We start from the raw sequence: 16,207 nt of genomic DNA on the forward strand, positions 1-16,207 counted from the left end.
ATATCACCAGCATATGGCATGAAATTTGTCATTTTTGCAGCAGCAGTCCAATGTAATACATAATAATAGCAAAAAATAGAAAAGCTGCAGATCATGGTCTCTTTTGGGAGCTTTGCTGTTGCTTGCTTAGTGGGTGGTGGGTGCTGATGCTTTTTGCTGAAATAAGTGCAGGAGGGAGAGGGTTGATGCTTTGCTGCTATTTCTGAGGGGAGGGGGCTTTGGGGTTCCAACGTTTTTACTGTCATTCATTCTTTGGGGTACTCTTCTATTTATGTGGATGTCTGCAAAGACCAAGAATTTCAGGATGTATACTGTATACATTCTTTGATATATAAAATAAATAGTGAGATAGTGTTCATGGGTTCAATGTCCATTCAGAAATCTGATGGAAGAAGCTATTCCCGAATTGCTGAATATGCGCCTTCAAGCTCCTGTACTTCCTTCCTGATGGTAGCAATGAGAATAAGGCATGAGCTGAGTGATGGAGGTCCTTAATGATGGATTCCACTTTTTGAGGAATTGCTCGTTGACAATGTCCTGGATGCTGGAGAGGCTAGTACCCATGATGGAGCTGACTAAGTTTACAACTCTTTGCAGCTTATTTTGGTCTTGTGCAGCAGCCTCTCCCCATACCATATGGTGATGCAGCCAGTTAGAATGCTCTCCACAGTACATCTGACTTGGTCCAACCAAGCAGAGTCCACTGCCAAGAAGGCCCACCAGCGCCTTTACTTCCTGAGGAAGCTAAGGAAATTTGGCCTGTCCCCTAAAACCCTCACAAATTTTTATAGATGCACCATGGAAAGCATTCTTCTGGGGTGCATCACAACCTGGTATGGAAGTTGTCCTGTCCAAGACCGGAAGAAGCTGCAGAAGATCGTGAACACAGCCCAGCACATCACACAAACCAATCTTCCGTCCTTGGACTCACTTTACACCGCACGCTGTCGGAGCAGTGCTGCCAGGATAATCAAGGACACGACCCACCCAGCCAACACACTTTCCGTCCCTCTTCCCTCCGAAAGAAGGCTCAGGAGCTTGAAGACTCGTACGGCCAGATTTGGGAACAGCTGCTTTCCAACTGTGATAAGACTGCTGAACGGATCCTGACCCGGATCTGGGCCGTACCCTCCAAATATCCGGACCTGCCTCTCATTTTTTTTGCACTACCTTACTTTCCCTTTTCTATTTTCTATTTATGATTTATAATTTAAATTTTTAATATTTACTATTGATTTGTACTCCAGGGAGCGCAAAGTGCAGAATCAAATATCGCTGTGATGATTGTACGCTCTAGTATCAATTGTTTGGCAACAATCAAGTATAAAGTATCTGCAGAAATTTGGGTGTCTTTGGTGAGGTACCAAATCTCCTCAAATTCCTAATGATATATAGCCTCTGCCATGCCTTCTTTGCAGCTGCATCAATGTTTGTCCAGGTTAGGTCCTCAGAGATATTGACACCCAGGAACTTGAAATTGCTCACCCTTTCCACTTCTGATCCCTCGATGAGGACTGCTATGTGTTAACCTGTCTTACCCTTTCTGAAGTCCACAATCAATTCTTTCGTCTTACTGATGTTGAGTGCAAGGTTGTTGCTAAGACACCACTCAGCCAGCTAATATATCTCACTCCTGAACACCCTCTCGTTGCGATCTGAAGTTCTGCCAACAATAGTTGTCTCATCAGCAAATTTATAGGTGGCATTTGAGCTGTACCTAGCCACACAGTCATGATGTAGAGAGCGTAGAGCAGTGGTGCACCAGTGTTGATTGTCAGTGAGGTGCAGATGTTATATCCAATCCACACAGATTATGGTCTTTCAGTTAGGAATTTGAGGATCCAGTTGCAGAGGGAGGTACAGAAGCCCAGGTTCTGGAGTTTTTCGATCAGGACTGTGGGAATGATTGCTTTTAACACTGAGATGATCCAAGCCTGCATGAAGAGCCAATGAGATCACATCTGCCATAGGCCTATTGGCAAAGTGCTATGGGTCTGGGATGTTATAGAGTTTTCAAAGTTTAAAATAACACCAGAGAATTCATGTTGGAAATGCTTGTATGTGCATGCAAGTGTTTGAACTATGGCTTGATTTACAAGAAATGATTGATGGAATCTCATTGTCTCTGCTGGCGCTCTGACTTTATGACTATATCATAAATTGGCTGCAAATGAGTGAACTTTTGTTATTTCTGTCACCCACTTGCTTTTCCCTTACTGAGAAATTGTCTGCTTTTGGCTCACAGATAAATTGGATTATGGACAGTTCTCAGGAATGGAACACTTACATAATCCCGGGTACCAGTTTTGGAGAGATTTGTTAGACTAATTCCTGGCATGAGAATGTTGTTTCTTTATTCTTTAGAGTTTAGAAAAATGAAGGGTGATCTTATTGAAACACACAAAATCCTTGGACTTGACAAAGGACATGGTGAAATGTTTTTATTATTGGGAAAGTTTTAAATGAGAGGACTTAGAGGATAGAGCTGCATAAGAATTTCATGCAGATGGTAGTAAACCTATAGGGTTATCGATGCTGGTTCACTATTAGTGGAAATGGAAAAATTCTTAGTGAATTGAGGGCTATGATGATACTGAATGGCATGACACACATGAAGGGCCAGATGGTCTACTTCTGCTCCTATATTCTTGTGTCCTTATACAGTAGTAGACCCAAGAAACCTTGAAAGTAATATGTTACCACTACTTGGCAATAAGTTGGCACACAAATATATGTTTGCACCCAGCTTTACACAGAATGAAGAGCTCCATTTGTACTGCCAAATACAAAATCTTGCTTTAGAATAAATGGTGGAGGAACTCAGCAGATCAGGCAGCATCCCTATAATGGAATATGCAGAATGTCATGTTTAGAAAAATGGTGAGCCTTTCAGTTGCAGTAAGTCATGAATCCAACAATTCATGTAAATGCCAGATTCTACATGCACTAAATACATGTTGGTGTTCAAAAATCAACTCTCTGCATGCATTTTTTTTTTAAGGACTACCCATATAATTCACTGTTTACCCTTAATTAAGCAACATATATTTCCTTGGTTCAACAAATTGAATTGAGTGATGTCTTGTGTACTGTTTATGGTACCCCATCATGTTTTCAAATAGTCTGAAACAATTTCTTTTGCACCACTATGAATACTGTACAAAAATGTATGTCTATAATTGGTGATTGGGAAGTCTGGGTTTTCAACAAAATGGAAAACTAATCCAAATTGTATGGCTTTAAATGTTCATTTAAATGAAATACCCACTTATCCAACAGCATGAAACAATTTTGAGATGTGATTGATGACAAAAAAATTCTGGGGACATAATTTCATTCTCTGTACTTTTAGAATCACATTTTATTAATTAAAGTTAATAGCAGCAAAGATAGATTTAGAACCAGGCAATTGTGACAGATGACCACAAGTTTGAACAACCTTTATATGGTGTGACTGAACATTTTGGAAGGTAAAATGTTTTAATGCAAAAATGCAATTATTAAAACTTAGACAAAATTACACAGCTTTGAATTATTTCAATAGATTCAAAATTATTGTACTGTAATAGGTACAGTAACATTTGAAATACATTTGGGTAAGTACATGGATAGGAGGAATTGAGGGATATGAGCTAAACAGGTGCAAATGGGACTAGCTTGGGGGGCACTGGTCATCATGGATGAGTTGGGCTGAAGGACTCATTTCCATATTGTATTACTCTGTGACTAATTCTTATTTAAACCTGAAGGTTTAATCTCTGACCCAGAGCTTGAATGTGTTTACCTCCACTAATGCTCCAATGCAGCACAGAAATGTTCTAATCCCAAAACTACTTTCACTTGATATTTACACTGGGGCTTCTTCTATCTGCTTGAGAGAAAAAGATCCTAAAGCAGTATTTTAACAGCAGGATAACTTGACCTTCTGCCTAACATTCTTCTCTCAACTAACAATAGTTCCAATTTTGTCTTCATTTAAGGGCTCCTGCCAATTATAGTCCTCAACTCTGTTCCTTGCACATTTGTCATTTAATCTCACCACCTGTCCACCTTGTTTTCTCCTGCTCTTTGCATTTTATAAAACCTGCTTATCTTTCACTTTCTTTTCCTCTCTGCCCACAGATGCTACCAGCCTGATGACCATTTTCAGCTTAGTATGCTGCAAATATTGATTGCAAAGGTGTGGAGAGAGGATGGTTAGAAATTGGTTATTTGTCCACAATCCAGGTATATAAACTGCAAAAAAAAAAAATGCTGACCTTACTCCACAAAACCAAAAACTGCTCCTGCATAAAAAAACAATGTAGACAAGTTTTTTTAAAAACAGTTCGCTTTAACTGAAACCCAGTTAACCAGATGCAAAAATGAGAAAAGCACTGAGACAACAGAGCTAGTTAAAAAATAAATCAATTTACTGGAAAGCTTATTAACAGACATACATTCTATCCAATTTAAATGAACTTTTAGATTGTAAACGTTTATGTTATTACAATACTTTTGTAACTAAATTCATGAAAAGTGTGCTGTTTTATGGATTTAGTGATAACAAACCATAAAATTGTCACTGTTAATCTGTAATCTTTTATGGTGTGCATAGCATAAGCACAATGAACATGTACAGCATAACTTAGGTACTCTATTAAAATATTGCTTTAACTAGTATTAGTAAAATTAGGTCGAGACTGCAAATTGTTCTTCCCCCTCTTTCATCATTTTTAGAGGGACAAAATACAATTACATCACTCTAGGTGAGAAGTAGAACAGGTTGAAAGTACACTGAAGGTGTAGTTGTCCACTCTTCATTTTACAAGAATCCTTCATGTACTAAATTACTTATAAAAGTGCTAGGCTAAATATAGTTGTCTTTTTAAAATTCACACAGGAATGCATTCATCAGTCCACGTCACTGAGTCATGGTGGAGACACAACCTTATTTTTATGCTTCTATAATTATTTTTTCTGACCAATGGCATCACACTCTGGAGGGGTGGAAAAAGAAAAACTGAATGTAGTTTTACATGAATTGAACTTCACGATCTCATTTTCAATAGGTGCTTGCCGCAAACATTAGGTCAATACTGAGTAAAACCTGAGCAACTAAACAGTTACAAGTATTATTTTTAGCCTCCTGATGAGTAACCGTCCTGCTAGAATTTGGTTCCTTACTCTGGTGGCTGGTCTACAAGGTCAATTTAATTTGACAGATGAAGGATCACTAGAAAAAAAAATTCTATCATCTACTTGAACTTTATGATGAGCTTAAAACTAATTGTGTAAACTCACAGCTAAACCCAATTCTGTTCTCAGTCAATGGCATACAGGTTTCTAACTGAATACTGATTGAGGTTTTGCCATCTTATTGGTTATGGTTTAGGAGAGAAAAGCAAGACTAAAGTCAGCATTGCAAGGCTCAACCTTGCCAGATATCTTGTGGGTCACAGCATCTCTGTCACAATTGTTGCTGATTCTGTGAAAAATATATTTTGGCCTTAACACCAAGATGATACCCAAGTAGCTCATACTTCCAACCATATGTACAGATTAAAAGGCATAGGTAACAGCTATTTTTATTTTTAATCCTGTACCAAGAAAAAAATTCTTCAAACTTCTGACCATCAAATTTTAATGAAATGATGAAGCATTTGAGTATTTATTGACTCTATAATTTGAAAAAAAAATAACGGTTCTTTCAAGGTTGTTCTTGATTTCTGTCTATTTCGGTTTTCTTCACATGCTTAACCACTATATAATAAAAGCTTTTATTTAAATATATAGGCCAGGTACGGGTTGCAAACAAATTTAAGGACACCTCTGCATACAAACAAGCTTGCTAATTTGAGTTTCCAAAAATTTTTGAACAATTTTTAAACAAGTACCCCAACTCTATAGCAGAACTACACAAGTGTGAAGCAAATCACAAATGATTTGGAGTTAGTCCGTGCAGTTGGAGCCCAACCACATAGCTGGATGCTGCTGAGGCAGAGGCAATATTATCATCAGTAATTAGTGGATTGAGCTGTTGTGCCAGCTGTTCCAAGGTCTGTATGGAGATAGATTTGCCAGGCAGTATAGGTTGCAAGTGATCTTTATCAGGGTTGAGCAGAGTATTTTCTCGGGTGTTTGGGAGACATGCAGGATGGATGAGACTGGATTTCCTAGCTGCTGTGCGACTGCAGACATCTTTTCCCAGGTGGGAACAGAGCATTTCCCTGTGTCTTCTCTCAACATTCCCCCTCCCCCCGCCCCCGCACTGAGCCACAAGATTAGGAGTGGCTGGGCCAAATCACGCAGACTTGAGAGAATTGAGTATGCACTTGCTCAATGAGTCAGTGAGGCTGGCTGCTCTTCCATCACAGCTGCTTCTGTGATCCTCTCCCATACAGTTTTTGTTCATTCCCGATTTACAAAATATCCAGATTTGAAGAGTCCTCCAGAAGGGAACCCTTCCTGATGTGTGGACTCATGATAAAGATTGCTTCTACTTGTGATAGTGAAGGGCATGTAACAGTGTTTTTCTGCATTCTGCCCAATTTAAGCTGCAATGTTTGGTTCTCATATTAACCCAGACCGTTCCAGGAGGGAAATTAATTGGGGAGAGACAAATGGACAAGGGAATCACGAGGGAGTAATCTCTGTGGAAAGTTGGGGGAGAGGAGAAGAGAGAGGTAAAGATATATTTGATGGTAGGATCCCTTTGGAGATGGCAGAAGTTGCAAAGGATGATGTGTTGGATACAAGGCTCATGGGATGGTAGGTCCCACAAGAGGAATTCTATCACTATTAAGGTGGCGGAAAGATGGGGCGAGTGCAGGTGTTCGGGAAATAGTGATGGCAGCATTAATGGTGGAGGAAGGGAAACCCCATTCTTTGAAGGAAGCCTTGAAAGTCGCATCCTGGGAACAGATGCAGCAGACATGAAGGAACTGAGAAAACGGAATAGCATTTTTGCAGGAGTCAGGGTGGGAAGTGGTATAGTCAAGGTAACTGGGATTTGATAGGTGCATAAAAGATGTTGATTGACAGTTTGTTTACAGAGATGGAGACATAGCTTCTGAGAGCTGGTGAAGCCCTAACCCTCCCAACTCCTTCGCTTTGCAAGCCAAAGTCATTAGGGTTTCTAAAATGTTGCTGGTTTTAACTTTTGTTACACTTTAAACATGTAAAATTGAAAAAAATTAAAAAAGTAAATTCAACTAAAAACAAGCACCATTAAAGATACAAACATCAAACAACCAAAAATAATCTAAATAGGAACTTGCATATTTTTCACTGTAGCCCTACAACCCCCATTGAAATCAATGGACTGGGGACCTGTACCAAGTCTATCGTGGCACTAGATTTGATTCAGTGAATCACAGCAAAATCCAACTCTAGCACTGTATTTCCACAGTGAATTCTACAATGCACCCACTGAAAAATGAAGTAACAAATTTTGCTGAAGAGTCTGCATTTAGGATTTATCAGCAAAATACAGGGTGTGATATTTTATGCAGTTTGCTTACAAAGCACCTTCACATTCACTGAATATTAGTTTCAGTTTAGCTGATATTCAGGATGCTGTTTTCAACAGGTCTCTGTTGGCACCAAATTTCCAGGCAAGAGGACTATTATGACTTATTATACACTACTAACCACTCTGCCGAAAACTTCCACATATACTAAATGACTTCTTTCTAGGCCACAACTTCCTTCACTAAATAAACCCAAGGCTAGGATTGAATTGAGGGTAGGGAATAAAGAACTGAGCTATATCACAGAGGTTCTGGACCTTTATAATAGAAACAGAGGATTCCAAATGATTCTGAGAAAAATACTTTCTTCAACCAAAAGTGGAAATGCTCCAATAGTGTATGCTGGGTTCCTGAAGGTCTCGAGAAAACCAGTGCTAGCTTGTATGGCTCTGTTATACTGAACGATGCCCTGCCTTGAAGATACAGCGGTGCTAGAAAGTTTGTCAACGCTGTAGAATTTTCTCTTTCTGCATAAATATGACCTAAAATGTGATCAGATCTTCACGCAAGTCCTAAAACTAGATAAAGAAAACCCAATTAAATAACACAAAAACATTGTACTTGTTCATTGAGAAAAATGATCCAATATTACATATATAAAGTATGTGAACCTCTGGGGTAACGCCTTCTACAAAAGCCATTTGGAGTCAGGTGTTGCAATCAATGAGATGAGATTGGAGGTGTGGGTTGTAGAGGTGCCCTGTCCTATAAGACGCACAAAGTCAGGTTACTGACACAGCCTGCTCTTTTCAAGAAAGGTCTGTTTATGTGCACCATGCCTCAATTAAAACAACTTTCAGAGGACTTTAGAAGAATTGTAGAGATGCATGAAGCTGGAAAAAGCTACAAAAGTATTTCTAAAGACCTGAGTGTTCATCAGTCCACAGTAAGACAAACTGTCTACAAATGGAGGAAACTCAGTACTGTTGCTACTCTCTCTAGTAGTGGGCATCCTGCAAAGAGCACAACGTGCAATGTTGAAAGAGGCGAAGAAGAATCCAAGGGTAACAGCAAAAGTCCTGCAGAAATCTCTAGAACTTGCTGAAGTCTCTGTTCGTGTGTCCATTATCAGAAAGGCACTGAACAAGATTGGTCTTCATGGAAGGATACCACGTAGGAAACCACTACTCTCCAAAAAAAAACACATTGCTGTGCGTTTCAAGTTTGCAAAAGACCACTTAGATGTTTCACAACAATTCAGGGACAATGTTCTGTGGACAGATGAGACAAAAGTTGGAACTCTTTAGCAGAAATGCACATTGCTATGTTTGTAGGAAAAAGGGCTTTGCACACCAACACCTCAATTCCAACTGTGAAGCATGGTGGAAGGAGCATCATGGTTTGGGGCTGCTTTGCTGTCTCAGGGCCTGGACAGCTTGCAATCAATTGTTGAGGGAACAATGAATCCAAAATTGTATTAAGACATTTTACAGGAGAGTGTCAGGGTAGCAGTCTGTCACCTAAAGCTTAATAGAAGTTGGATAATACAACAAGACAATGATCTGAAACACAAGAGTAAATCAACAATAGAATGGTTTAAAAAGAAGAAAATTTATGCTTTGGTATGGCCGAGTCAAAGTCCTGACCTTAATCCAATTGAGTTGTTGTGGAAGGACCTGAAGCAAGCAATTCATGCAAGGAAGACCACCAACATCCCAGAGTTGAAGTAGTTTTGTAACGAGGAACAGCCTAAAATTCCTCCAAGCCAATATGTTACCGGAAACATTTGGTTTAAGTTATTGGTGTGCAAGGAGGTCACACCAGTTACTGAAAGCAAATGTTCACATACTTTTTCCAACAAATACATGTAATATTTGATCATTTTTCCTCAATAAATAAATGAACAAGTATAATGTTTTTTTCCGTTATTTATTTAATTGGGTTCCCTTTATCTAGTTTTGGGACTTGTATGAAGATCTGATAACATTTTAGGTCATATTTATGGAGAAATAGAGAAAACTCTCCAGGGTTCACAAACTTTCTAACACCACTGTAACACTGAATTAACATAAGGCTTCAGTGTCTGCATCCGAAAACCCCCTCCCCCAGCAAACCAGTAACTGTTACAGAAATAGACACCTTAAAGACAGATCATATTCCACTAAAATTCATCTCTCAACTTACATACAATAACAGCACCACTTGAATATTAATGATAGTTTCAGTAGATTTCTTTAAATTTCATGATGAATGCCAGACAGCAGAAACTATATATGTATATAAAAGTAACAGCCACTGTAACAGATAAAATTCATTGTAACAGATTTTAGAATCACTACATTATCTCAGCAATACATCTTCATCCCATTTTCAAAGGTGATCAGTTCTCAAGCCAGCAATCTTGAATGCGCCATCTGTGCTACTAAATTGTATGACATGGACCAAGAACTGAGATAAAGCAAATCTAAAAAGAGAATGCACCCCATTCTTGTCTAAACTAAATTCACATCCTGAAGTAAACTATTCCACTGCTTTCTGCTATCACGTAAAAGGAATGAAATGCATCTTTCTCTATAGGACTTCCTTGTAGAAAAAATGCACTGGCCAATATAAGACTGCGAGTCAAATCATGCTTCAGTTGATATGCGTTAGGAAGTGATTTAACATTATGTTGCCAATGAAGTCTGGTTGGGAAGTTGTGGGAGGAATAATCTTTCCTAGGGAAGATACAGCTGAATGAAAGATACAGTATAGCATTTTATATAACAAAAACAGTGGGAGCATACCTACCAGAATTTAGAGGAATAGAATGTCTTTTTCCTGTATGGACTATATTTAGTAAATGCCAGTAATATATGCAAGTGTCCTGAAGAGATGTTTTCACCATATGATGTACAACTCCATAATTGTCTCAGAATTAAAGTTTGGCAGTAGCAATTAGCTGGTATTTTGTTAGTTTTCCCTACATTAAAGATAACCAATTATGTAACTAAATTTAAATTTGTCACATTTCAGTAGGCCCAGGCATTTGAACAGAAGCAGCCAGAATAATTGATTAAAAATGGGTAAGCATATCTAGTACTTAAAATGTAAACATCTTCATTGCTTATGTCATCCACAGTTTGCTTGTGGCTATTAGGCTGAACGTGGCATTCCTGAACAAATGATAATGGCAAATATCAGAATGGGGATCCCTTCAAAAAATATTTCAATCCCTGTTAATTGTAATAGTGGTTGCTTAAAAAATGAATGATTTCAAACATTCCCTTTACCTATTGATTAGACCAGTGGTCCCTTTAAAAAGCTTTTATTGAAACAAGAAGTTTCAGTTAGCAACTTACGTCCGAATAGTACCAACATCAGGAACAGTGACAAGTCATATTCAGGAATGCATACTTAAGTTTATGTATACTACGCAGCTTTTGCATCAATTAATTTACACTATTGCTTAAGGCATCTGAAAAGTCTGGCTGCTTTTACTCATTGTGAGCCTTAACTATCAGAGGTCAAAATGTACTAAATCCATTTTGCACATATTTCTTATTACTCACGAGACTGATCAAGATATTGAGTACAATTGATTCAGCATGGCATTTTGGCTTAACACTACATCAAACAGAAGACAGGTCTGCCATACAGGCATAAAGGCAACCAAAGTAAGACACTTTCTTCAAGTAGACCTGCAAGGATAACATTGCTCTTACATGATTAAACAGCACCTTGTACAGCTTCTCTCTGATATCTGCAACAAATTTAAGTATTCCAAACAAAGTAACTAGCTTTATGATCAAATTTAGCAAGTACTTAATTTTGCCAAAAATGATACAGTATAAAATAGTTACCTACAGAGCACATACATGCCTTAATTTTGCAAAGTGTAAATCTTGAAAGCTATGCCATTCCAAACTCATGCACTTTTTTTTAAACAAACCACATAGCCTAGATATCCAATGAAATTGTTTGAAATTGCCTTGATCCTGAAACAGTTCAAATACATAACTATCTTTTTTTAAACCCTCCTCAATGAAAGTGGTTGAATGTATGATTATTTTTAAACCCTTGTTCAATTCAGAGTGATCATAGACACAAATATAATTATGAACAAATGGTTCAGGGATACAAAAATATACAAACTATCCCTCCCACCTATCTCTTCAATATGTCACTGATATTGTGATAAGTCAATTTGTAAATTCCAAAAGAGGAGCAAAATCTCTGTTATTGTGGCCCTTTTGTGCCAATTATGAGCCAATATTCAAAGCTTCAATCAAAAACTGAGTAATCATTTCCAATAAATCATGTGAAGTAATATCTCGGTGAATGACTGAAAAATAGAATCCATGCACAAATAAAGTAGCTTTGACTGGTTTCTAAGTAAATGATCCAATTTGGGACTTAATTAAGCATTTGCCTTGGCACACTAAAATACAAATTAACACTATTTACCAAAACGTAACTAAAATTCTGGATGGGTAAATAAAAATCATGCAAATAGCAACTTGCATTTTGTACAACATAAAATAACAATAGTAATTGCAGTCTCCAAAACTGCAGCCTCTTCCAAGCAATCGGGACATTTAGAAACATTTGCACTGCTTCAACATGCACAAAAATATTAGATTCACGAGCAATATTAACATTTCACATTATGAACGATTTGGAAATGAAGCAACTTATGGAATGAAACCATAAGAAACAATTTTCTGTGAGGTGGGGGTGGCAATCATGTTGATTGATGAGGAAGCCACTGATTATCCATTGGTCTGCGTAGAAGCTCTTCCACATGTCTGGCAACATCCATTGTATCATCAAGGTCAAAATCACCATCAGGATCAAGCATGCTGTCTGGGCTGAACAACAGAAAATCATGAAATATTATAAAGAGTTCAATTTTCAGTATGCCAATTTTATCTACTAAAAATTATTTCTGTTGCATTTTCTGAATGCATCTTTGTAAACAAACCATTTCATACATCCTAAGTTAAAGCAAGAATTTGCAAGAATACACTTATTTTAGGACAATGTCCATGCCACTTTACAAACAATAATCAGATGCAAGCAGACACTATGCCAATTAGATGAGACGAGGATGGAAAATCGAAATCACAGCAAGTTGATTGCATCTGTAACTAAAGACAATGTCATGGTCCTTCAGAATATTTAGCTTAAATTGTCTTATTTAGGGCTAGATGTTGGTCAAACTATCTAATCTCAGTGGTAGCAGATGGGCTGACTGCAATGGCGATGGAGATTGTAAGTGGGTTTGCTGTAATTTTCCAATCCTTCCTACATACTGCGGAGTGCAAGAGGAGAGGAAAAATGGGAATCCCAATGTCCTTCAACTACAGACAGATCAGTTTAATCTGAGCAGCTCAAAGCTTTTCAAGACAATCACAGGAAATATAATGGGCACAACTGAAATTTGATTTAATATAACAGCCAGCATGGATTTGCTATTGACCAACTGTGTCTGACAAACTTGAAATAAATCTGCACCACCATTTTACAATATTAATGATTTGGATATAAGTGTGTTGAGTAAAGTTTCAACACTGCAGATGGCACCAAACTTTGTAACAGAGTGCTTAGCTAAAGAACAAAAGTATGCTGCGAGGTTACCAAAATGGACAGCAATTTACAGCGAATTAGTATATTTTGGTTGGAAAAAAAAACAAGCAAAAAGACTATAGATTAAATGATGCACTTCTACACACTGCAGATGAACGGCCGGGGGGGGGGGGGGCAGGTATGTGTATATTAATCTCTCAAAGATTGTTGGATACTTTTGAGATGCTTATGTGCACAAGGCTACCAAGAGAAATGCTCACATGTTAGTGCATTGCTTACATTGCTTTATTGAATCATGTGAAATGATCAAAGTAATCAAAGAAATATGGGACCCTTACAATCATGTTAACCACAAAGGCCACTTTAAAAAGCATGACTGCTAATTCATCTGATGCAGAGATCCAAGCAAAAATGGATTTTTCCTCAAGGCAACAATGTAATTTATGAATTTGTCACACTTGTCTTGAAACAGTGATGTGCTTATAAATAGCCAATAACCCATTATAGGCATTGTTTTATGTTACAGGCACATTGTAATTTTAATATTTTACCTTTAGTTATGTTACTCACTTATAAACAGATTCTGCATAGGGATAACTCCCACATTTCCAAGAGAATTTGGAACAAAAATACAGATTACAAACTTAAAGTGAAACCATCAAATACATTCCTAAGTCATAAAAATTAGTTCATTTGGATCAAAATAGGCATTTTTAAAGACATGTCGGATCTCTCCTGAACTACCTGAACACAAGTCCTCAAAATAATTAACAATCGGAGAAAAAAGCTTACTTCTGTGGGTAGAGAGGATATTGTGGTGGGTGACAAACTGCAGGCGATGTTGCTGGTTCCATATAGGTATTACTCGCTGATGATCCATCAGATGATGCTGTAGCAAATCTGCAACAAGCAAGATCAGTTTTAAACAGTATAGGTGATTGAATGATCACTCCCACAAACACTTGCAATAATCTAGAATATTGTAAATGCAGTTACAAATTTCATACAATATAGCAGCTTGGACCATAAAACTTCAGACCAACTTAATAAACCATTAACATGCCATGTTCCTTTACTGATCTAAACATTTGAGAAGATCTCTGAACAGATCACACATTAAGAATAATCAAATTCTCTATAGCTATTCCAATAGGAAAAATAATCTAGTGGCCTCGTAATGGGCTATATTTTAAATAACAGAAAATGCTGGAAACATTCAAGCAATATTTGAGGAAAACATATTAACTTATGATCAAACAAATTATAAATTGCTGTAGGCTAGTCAGCCTTTCAAAACTGCACTATTTATTTAAATCATGGCTGCTAAGGACGTAACCTCAGCTCCGCATTTCCATCTCCCTTCAGTAGTCACTTATCTCGCTTTTTAAACATCTAAAACTTCCGCCTTAATATTATTGCAATTCTACTTACTCCAACCTCAAATAAACTGAATTACAGACTTAAGACCCTCAGAGGAAAAAAAAATACGCATCAAATCTTTCTTGTTAAAAACGGACACTCTGTCCGCCAGAGAAAGCAGGATCTTACGCGCTGTTGGTGTGAAATTTAAAAGTTCTCCATGCAACTTCATGGATTTCCTTTAGGTGCTCTGGTTTCCTCCCTCATCCCAAAGACATGCAAGTTGGCTACTGTAAATTACCCAGTGTGTAAACCAGCCATGGAATTGGGCGGGGGGGGGGGGGGTAGTGGAGAGAGACAGTAAATGTCAATTGGGCATAAAAGAAAAATCAGGACTAGTGTAAATGCGTGATTCATTGTTGATGGACCCATGGACCCAAAAGGACTGAAGGGCCTGCGTCAGTGCAGCATCTATGAAGCTGCAACATATTTCAAACAAGTCTTAAGAAAGACATCTTGTACTTCAGATTTGGTCCTATGTAACTGATGCATAACTTTCCACATTTGTATTCAATATATCAAGGACCCGACATTGATCCCTATAGGATATCATTTGCTACATCTTCTCAGGAACAAAAACATACATCTGCTCTCCATTTCCTGGTAGCCAGCAAATTTCTATACACACCAATGAACTATTATTCTGAACTATTATTTCCAATAAAAACATTGGTGTGGTGTGATACCTTATCAAGTGCTTTTTGAACATTTTAATTTTCCCATAATTGATAAAAGTCACTGATCTGCAACCATATTTCTTTTCCTCTCTCTATGGTTGCTGTCTGACCTGATGAATATCTTCAGCCTTTTGTTTTATTATTGTTTGGGGTACGTGACAGAAATTAAGTGTGACAAAAAAATTAATTACATAATGAATAGCAAAGAAAAATGATAAGAAAGCACCATCAGACAATTTGCAGAAACTTGGATATGAAATTAAAACAAACTTTTAAAGTGGTCTTGAACACGTTACTGCAATACTTACTCTGGAACCACTTGTTTGATCTGTGGTTTTACATATCCATCTATTGCTTTTGCTGCAATTGGGGAAAAGTAAACAAAACAACAGAAAACATTAACACTTGGAGATCTTTAAACATTCTGAATAATATACTTGAAATCTTTGCTACAGAAGTAAAACATAGCCATGATCAGTTACACTGTAATTTGATTGTTTTGATTTTAAATATTATTGCTTCAAAATGCAAAAGAAAATTAACAAAGTACTTTTATTTTGTATTTGATAATTCAAGCAGCTACAAAAATAGTAAAGCAGAAGTATCTGTTCACAATAGCAATCAATCACATGCAGATTATATGATTGGTTTCATTTTCTCGCCTTGTAGTGGCAGGAGAAACACCCATGCTTAAGTAGTAAAAGAATTGACACTTACATAATGGTGGTGTATAATATTTAGAAAACACATCATCCTTGGGTCTGTCTGGATACAAATACAGCAAATGATTGAGATCACTGATGCGATCTGCCAGTGATCGAATTGAAAAATCTTTGGTTGTGTATGGCATAAGATTCCAAACCATCCTTTCACCTGTAAAATTTACATTTTAAAGATAATACATAACTTATGCTTTAAGAGAAGTGGCAGTTTTTTTTTAAAGAAACTAGTTTTAATGCTTTAAATATTGAACATTATGGAAGTTCGTTCATTTGCAGAGTGTTCTAAACTCTGAGCCAGTCTGTATTTAATGGATTTGAATACACTGAACTATTTTGAAAATTTAAATACATATCTTTCACAATTATCTAA

General features: G+C 37.3%; 1 protein-coding gene across 5 annotated transcripts in view; it reads right to left on the minus strand.

The window, feature by feature from the left end:
* Window positions 1-3,348: 3,348 nt before the first annotated feature.
* Window positions 3,349-16,207, minus strand: part of LOC134340471 (signal transducer and activator of transcription 5B-like) — a 168,212-nt gene continuing 155,353 nt past the window's right edge. For all 5 annotated transcript variants that reach the window (XM_063037774.1, XM_063037772.1, XM_063037773.1 and 2 more), the window contains 4 exons: window positions 15,833-15,988; window positions 15,424-15,475; window positions 13,812-13,919; window positions 3,349-12,301 (listed from right to left, as the gene is read on the minus strand). In XM_063037774.1, coding sequence (XP_062893844.1) covers window positions 12,175-12,301; window positions 13,812-13,919; window positions 15,424-15,475; window positions 15,833-15,988 — 443 coding nt within the window. In that variant the 3' untranslated portion in view covers window positions 3,349-12,174. The remainder of the gene's footprint in view (window positions 12,302-13,811; window positions 13,920-15,423; window positions 15,476-15,832; window positions 15,989-16,207) is intronic.

The sequence above is a fragment of the Mobula hypostoma genome, chromosome X1 (genome assembly GCF_963921235.1).
Source record: "Mobula hypostoma chromosome X1, sMobHyp1.1, whole genome shotgun sequence".
NCBI lineage: Eukaryota > Metazoa > Chordata > Chondrichthyes > Myliobatiformes > Myliobatidae > Mobula > Mobula hypostoma.